The sequence below is a fragment of the Pelophylax lessonae genome (genome assembly GCF_965119305.1).
Source record: "Pelophylax lessonae genome assembly, chromosome: 3".
NCBI lineage: Eukaryota > Metazoa > Chordata > Amphibia > Anura > Ranidae > Pelophylax > Pelophylax lessonae.
In genome coordinates, this window is record NC_138770.1 from 106,145,078 (window position 1) to 106,153,236 (window position 8,159).

An 8,159-nucleotide genomic window follows, 5' to 3' on the forward strand; every position below is an offset into this window, starting at 1 on the left:
GACAACAGAATTTATCCAAAAAATCTCTAATCTTATACTAAATTGTGGCCTCATCATACACCCTGGCTCCCCAAGCCATTGTTTACAAAATAAAGAACGCTGTACAGGTGTTTGATTCTGCACAAGAGAGCCGCCTTGCTGCCGCAAATATGGTCAGCAAGCGGTTAAAAATTATCTTTTAGAAAAAAAAATTTGCATTGATACATGTCCCTCAGGGCAGTACCCAGACCCCCCCATAATCTTTGTTTGTCCAATAATTTACATATAAGCCTTCCAAATTACCACTTTAGATTTTTCCAGTTTGGGTCCCATAAACTTTAATGGGGTTCGTTGTTCAGCTCCAAACTTTTGTGATGCTTGAAAGTTCCTTTCGCAAACCGAACTGGAGGGTGTTCAACCCATCTCTAATGCCAATCCCCTCCTATCCACTAGAAAGCTGCACTCCCACCCAAGGGGGAAGTGTACTCTGCTGAACCAACTCCCTGGTGCATCCAATAGCCAGCCAGCCCCCTAACGGAAGCATAAGGCCAGCTACAACATAAAACAAATAACAGAAATCAATAATCACACAAACAAGAATTTGACTGGGCAAAAGTCATAGCCTATCTAGATCAGATTGTGTGGAATTCTCGCCAGCAGCAATGGTAGGACCCTAGCATGTCCAACCAGGATATTAGCATTAAAGACCCATACACAGAAATAAGGATGGGCTACAGCTTTTCCTGTGTCCAGTACGGGACATCATTACAAGGGGGATTGATTTACTAAAGGTAAATAGACTGCACTTTGCGAATGCAGTAGCTATCGAGCTTAGTAAATTAGGGGAAGCTCTGTTGACTTCCATCATCCGATCATGTGCAAGCAAAAATGCAGTTTTTTTTTATTTTTTTATTCACTTTCCTTGCATGTGATTGGGCATTTACTAATCTCTGGAACAACCTCGCTTGTAGGGTGCAACTCAACTTGCAAAGGGCACAGTTTATTTGCCTTTAGTAAATCAACCCCAGAGGGTCCACTACCTCATCACAGTTCCACGATGCAGTGTTCACTGGGATTCACACATGTAGATTGATAAAGAAATTCCATAACTATATGCTGGGTAAATTCCCCTCTCCCTGTATGTTGTATCACCAATTAGACTTATGACCTGTACACACTATCAGATTATCTGAAGACTTTTGTCTGCAGACTTACCAAAACCATATAATATGGAGGTCAAACCTAAACACTTTCAATTTGTATGCAATCCGGCAGGCCCTTGCACTACATAGAAAAGGTAAATCTGAAGACAAAAGTCTTCAGATAATCTGATAGTGTGTACAGGGCATTAAACTTCCAAAGCAGGGTTGTATTTTGCTGTTGGTGTTTGTTGCTGTGATTAATGTCATAATATTAATTGTTTAATACAACAGACATTTTGTATGTGAGAGGTGGCTAGAAGCCTATGATGGGCATGTCTGGGAATAGATCTCCTGCATTACAAACAAATGAGAAAAAAGGGTACCAATGTCACCAGATTATCTAAAAAAGGGAATGGGTGGAATTTGTAACTAAAGCAATGTCTGGAGAGAAAAAAAAAATATAGTATGGAATGAACTTAATTTTTAGTTTTGATCAATCTGGAGTGTACCATAAACAGATTCTTCAGCGAAACAGTTCTAACTTTAGCTGGTTCTGGCTGAATTGGATGAAATTTGTTCTGTGGATGGTCCTGTCAGCAAAAACCCTGCTCAACAAACATCAATGAAAAAATTGATTTTAATAGAAGAAGCTGGGTGGAAAATTCTTGGCCAAACAGTGCCTCAGTCAGTTGCAGCCACTGTTCAGGTATTCTGAATCGTGGGTGCCTGATGTCAGAATTATTTTGGCATTGCAGGTTGGCAATCCACACTGTTTTGCATGGATTGGGGAATCAAGGGTTTTCTTTAATTTAGTCTATGAGGCTGAATGAGAGAAAGCTTAACCTGTATGGCCAGTTTACTTATGATCCAAATGTCTCTTTCATATTCTTTGCAGGGAACTCAAGTGATTCCATTACTCTATTCTGTTCTACGAGACAAAGACCACTTTGAGAAGCCAGAAGAGTTTTACCCTCAGCATTTTCTAGACTCGGAGGGAAACTTTGTTAAAAATGAAGCTTTTATACCATTTTCTGCTGGTGAGCAAACCAAAGGGGAGAAACTCTAAATTGTGACAAATGTATCAAGGGTCCCTCTATGGCTGTGATCAAAACAGAGGCAGACCAAGTCAGCAGAGGACACCAATGCAAAGATTACAAATAAGGCCATGGTCATTTAACACTGCCCAGTTTTCTGACATGGAAAGATGGACAACTTATAGGCCAAAAATGTAATGGGTCAATCTGACCAAAATGTATATTTTAAATTGTCTGGAGAGCATGGATCTTGAATACTCCACTAGTGAGAGCTCCCTGACATATTTCACCATTGCGCTCCTTATAGTATTGCATTATGCCTTTTCAGTGCATGTGTTGTGGTGCTGCAGCCACATGTATTCATCTTACATGCACTTCACTTTCACATCTGCTTATCTGTGGCCAGCATGAAATAAAAGAGATTGTTCTACCAGTTATTTATACGACACACTGAACTGTAAAAAGTGTTGGAAGCTGTGCAACCAAAAAGATTTCTGGTGACAAAAAAACTATACGTATCACCCTACAGGTAGGTGCTAGGTAAAATATATAGTGGGCCTTGTCTGCCTAACAGCAGGGCTGCGATTTGTTAGGTAGGGTGTCAGGACTTCCAGATGTGCCTGCTGAGGGGAGAAGTATCCCCACTGGCTCCTGTGAGAGGTTTCTCATAGGGCAGTGTGGGAAGCCCAATCAGGGGACACATCCCAGCTTGTAACTACCCCAGAAGGCAGATTAGGCTGCAAAGGATTCTGGGAGTGGGTATAAGTTTGGGGGAAGCATGTGACAGGTTGTCTTTGGCGGGAGCAGAATCCCAGGAAGGAGAGTGCGGCTGTCTCTCACTCTGTCTGAGGAAGGTGGATGTCTCAGGGTTTCATCTGAGTATCCAGAGAGGGCTGAGTTGAGCTGAGGGGATCCGGTGTGCCGAGAGCCTGCAGAGAGAGGGGTCCAGTCCCAGGAAAGCCTACACAGGTCGTGAGTATTGAGGATTGCCCCCTGGGGGTTCGCCTGAAGTTAGAGGGGACCACTCCGGAAGAGGTTCTGGGATGCCAGTGTAAAGGGGGTACCTAGGTTGAGGACCCTGAAGTTGTAAAGGGGGCACTGGCAGTCTGGGCCCTGAATTGTACAGAGAGTGTCAGTAAAGCGACAGTTACACAGAGTTCTACAAGATACTACCTCAAGCTGTACCAAGCGGGGGACAGTATTTAGTGACTTCCACAGCACAGCAGTGTCAAGAGTTCTACAGCTCTCAGTCTTGGATCTACAGGACTATAAGTCGGGGATTCAACACTTCTTCGGTTATACAGAGTGCTCTCGGAGTCAGTGAGTGTTGGCTGGCACCGGCTGGCGTCAAGGAAGCGCAACGGGCATTTTTCAGTAATAATGTCCCAAATGTAATTAGTTCAGGCCTCAAGGAGTATCCCACTCATTCCCTTCTCCCATCCCCTTTAAATTAAATAAAAACCATAAGCAAAGATGCAAAAACAAATTTTGGGACAGAAAAAGACGGGGCTTTGCGGGCCTGTGGGAGTGGAAGGATCAGAAAGTAGAACCAGTAGTAAAATCAAAAATACATTTTATTGGTTTCTCAAAATATAAAAAACAAGCATGGATAACCATGCATGTATAATAACGAACAAATACAACATACAATGATTAAAATATAGTGTCACTGTAATTATAGAAACATATCCCATAAGGGTTTAGAAGCAGGTGGTAATACGTACGGTGACACAGAGGGCTTGGATAGCCCAGGACCCTGGGTCCATTTAACTGAAATATACGCCTATATAGGTCCTATTTCCCTGCCTGGAGCACCTTTTAGTTTGAGGAGAGGTCAACCCTGCTGCCACCTAGGACAAGTAGATTGGGGATACATTCCCTACAAACTGCATAGAGGTCTTTAAAACCTGGCTCAAACGAGTGCAATATTGACACTAAATGGAATGTACCTGAGGGTTATTGCATATATGGATAAACAATCCAGGAAGAGGACAATTATCTGCTAAGGGGCAATTACACCCCAAGAGGCTGAGATTGGAGCTATTTATAGCAGCCTTGACCTTGATGATACAACTGCAATCCAACACATCGGATGTAATATAAAAGGGTTTTACGTGACACCTATATAAATTCTGTATGGTAAATATGGAGATATTATCTTCCGAACATTATATGTACCGCCACAGCCCTGCCGCCCACACAAGTCACTGTTAAAAAGGAAACATCGGTCTGTTAGGGTCTCTCAGGCCCTGAGGAAGCCTTAAGCGAAACTCGTCGGCTTGCTGGGGACCTATCGTGACCGAATCCAGCTTGAGACCTACCTTCCACCTACACAGGCTTTGTTTTTTCTGCTTCTAAACCCTTATGGGATATGTTTCTATAATTACAGTGACACTATATTTTAATCATTGTATGTTGTATTTATTCGTTATTATACATGCATGGTTATCCATGCTTGTTTTTTATATTTTGAGAAACCAATAAAATGTATTTTTGATTTTACTACTGGTTCTACTTTCTGATCCTTCCACTCCCACAGGCCCGCAAAGCCCCGTCTTTTTCTGTCCCAAAATTTGTTTTTGAATCTTCAATAGGGGTAAGGGCCAATTTGGCACGGTAACTTTTCTGTCTACATAAGCAAAGATGCCGGAGTTGTCGCTGCTTTAGTTATCACACCCAGGGCCACCGCTCACATGGCCTGGAGGGAGTACCGGTTCTAATGGCAGACCCTTATCAGGCCACAGGCCTGGAAACCTTGCTACATATATAAAAATTAGTTAAAGGAGCACAGAATCCCATTATGTGATGCACAATGAACCCAAACAGCAAAGAATAATGAGACTGCCCATGCAAGGAATGCTTAATAAACTACAACATGTTTCCCAAACTGTACCTAGAGGGACACAGAAATGGAAACAGGATGTCTTACAGTTGTATAAGTCAATATTTTTCCTAAGTCATTATTTTTATAACAATTTTATACTTTATTTCTTTTTCAAGGAAAGAGAAGTTGTGCTGGGGAAACTCTGGCGAAAATGGAACTGTTCCTCTTCTTTACAACACTACTGCAAAACTTCACCTTTCAGGCTCCACCTGGAGCAAAACTGGACCTCACAGGCGCTGTTGGCTTAACAACCTCTCCACTGAAGCATGAGATCTGTGCAATTCCTTGCAGTTAAAATGAACTGGCAGTAAATATATCAATAATAAATTGTTACTGGGTTTAATCTTTTTTGATTTTTAGAAATAAAGTTGAAAGTTCCTATATGGCAGGGATGCTTAACCTTTGAAGATTGAGGGCAACTTAGGTGATTGGGTAACTGGTCATGGGCCACAATGAATTTAATTCATTCAGAAATTAGAATTTTATTTGTTTTGAATAGCCTAATGAACATTTTCCTTCTGCAGCTGCTGAATGCTGGTGGGAGGGAGAGGAGGAGAAACTGGCTTTCAGCAATTGTAGGAGGAAAATGGAGAGGATCTGTTCCTGTAAATGCCACCCCGCTGCCCCTCCTGTCCAAGTATAAAACAAAATGTGACAGGGAGGCTGCATAAACCCTCTGGAGCATAGGAAAGGGTTGCTCCATTCTACTGCCAAGCTTATAGGCAAGTAAAACAGGCATTATAACGGAGACACAATTATATCATTTTCTTAGTCATGTGACAGTTCTTTGGCCTAGTGGCTGATGCACCCTAGCAATGTCACAGTGAAGGAGGTCATATGCTCCTCCATACCTGGAAGTGCCCAGTACTGTTGCCAGAGGAAGAAGTGGTGGTGGGTGGGGGTTGGAAGCATTGCAAATATACTATCTCTTTGCCTTGCATGAGCCAGTTGACAAAGTCTCTTTAAACATGATGGCTTTAGCCACAAAAGCAACTGGCTCATCTTCCCAACAAATTCACATTTACTTCTTTTGCTGCTCTTGCACTGATCTTCAAAATAACTGGCAATCATTATAGTACCGGTGACTACTACAGTGATTATCCAATGCTTTCACAGTGGTCCCACAGCTATGGCACATAAATAAATACATTGGTCCAAGCTGTACCAATGTAACTATGTATAACATATCCATACCTTGAATTCTTCTTTAGGTCTCCACTTTTTCTCCAAGGGCAGGTGAGCCGGTGTGGTCAGCCAATAGGTCATTGTTACCTAATAACTTCTTGTGTTCTCTGCCTTTGGACTGTTATTAATTAGCATAGTCCCCTGCTATCTCAGTGAACAACAACCCCCCCCCATATAGAGATAAGGAGAAGAAGATATTATGTAGTCCTAACACAATCCATGCCCTAGGATGACAACGCTGCTCATTACAAATGTCACCCTCGGACAGGAAGTGAGTTATTGGCACGATTTTTTGGATAAAATAATGGAAAAAATTAAAAAAATGGATGCATATAAAGGCCAGTAAGCTGAGAAACTGACAATGTTTTTTGGGGGTTTAAATATTCTTTAATTATTCAGATATGGACAGCAGAGGGTGCATCTGAGTGTAATGGTTATTAAAAACATTTATTTCAGTAGACATCTTTCAACTTGTGCGATAACATGGCGATAACTAGCATGTAATTGTAAACACAAATATGCCAGCTTCTGGGGCTGAGTCTTCCCGCAGCAGGACACCCTTCCTGGATGCATATAAGGACCAGAAAGCTGCAATACTACCAATGTTTTTTTTGGGTTTAGATATGCTTTAATTAATATTATGCTGGAAGATGACTGATCCCATAGGTTGCCCTGACCTTGCAAGCCTCCCAACACCACTAGCACCCTGGGTTCAGACCTATTTTAAGTGATAATGCAATTTACACAGTCATCAGACTGTATCAAAGCAAACAAATATTTTACTTAAAAGGAAAAAATAAAAATACCGCGCTAACTAAAAATGAGCTGCAACAAAAAAAAAACAACTGACAAACAATGTAGAGTAAAAATAAGTGCAGCGCTAGAAGTGAACAGTGAACTAAGAATAATCACATTATATATGTGTATATGGAATAAATATAACATCGTATTCATACAAAGAAAATAAAATGATGATAAATCCTGTGTGTATCACAAAGTGAAGGGAAAAAAGGTCCCATACGGCAAATAAATGCCGAAAGAATAAAAAAATATGTCCACAAGTGAAGTAATGGTATAGATGATGAGATTGGTAGTCTGATGCTGTGACCACTTGAAGTGAACAATATATGCCCTTACCAAAATGCATGGACCTATAATGCCCTATAGCATATAGGTCAAATCAGTGTAAGATACACAATACACACAGATGAAGTATGGAGCCCAACAATGGTAAAAGGATGATCCCAGTAATGTTGTAGACATGTCACCAAATGGAATTAATTATGCGCTTACCAAATCACATGGACCTATATTGCCATATAGCAAACAGGTCAAATGGGCTTGGCAGAAAACCTGGATTCCCTTGAAGTGGATGTTACTGGCAGATGTTCCCATAGGCTCACAATCCAAGGAGAGGAGGAAGGGTAAATCCCTCATTCACCAAGATCATATACAGTGGGTACGGAAAGTATTCAGACCCCCTTAAATTTTTCACTCTTTGTTATATTGCAGCCATTTGCTAAAATCATTTAGGTTCATTCTTCTTCCTCATGAATGTACACATAGCACCCCATACTGACAGAAAAACACAGAATTGTTGACATTGTTGCAGATTTATTAAAAAAGAAAAACTGAAATATCACATGGTCCTAAGTATTCAGACCCTTTGCTCAGTATTTAGTAGAAGCCCCCTTTTGATCTAATACAGCCAGGAATCTTTTTGGGAAAGATGCAACAAGTCTTTCACACCTGGATTTGGGGATCCTCTGCCATTCCTCCTTGCAGATCCTCTCCAGTTCTGTCAGGTTGGATGGTAAACGTTGGTGGACAGTCATTTTTAGGTCTCTCCAGAGATGCTCAATTGGGTTTAAGTCAGGGCTCTGGCTGGGCCATTCAAGAACAGTCACGGAGTTGTTGTGAAGCCACTCCTTCATT

The 8,159-nt window shown here is 41.4% G+C and overlaps 1 protein-coding gene across 1 annotated transcript in view; it reads left to right on the forward strand.

Moving 5' to 3' along the window:
* Positions 1-5,361, forward strand: part of LOC309549022 (cytochrome P450 2K1-like) — a 58,917-nt gene extending 53,556 nt beyond the window's left edge. The window contains exons 9-10 of the mRNA XM_082248964.1: positions 2,017-2,158; positions 5,156-5,361. Coding sequence (XP_082105090.1) covers positions 2,017-2,158; positions 5,156-5,334 — 321 coding nt within the window. The 3' untranslated portion in view covers positions 5,335-5,361. The remainder of the gene's footprint in view (positions 1-2,016; positions 2,159-5,155) is intronic.
* Positions 5,362-8,159: the final 2,798 nt, after the last annotated feature.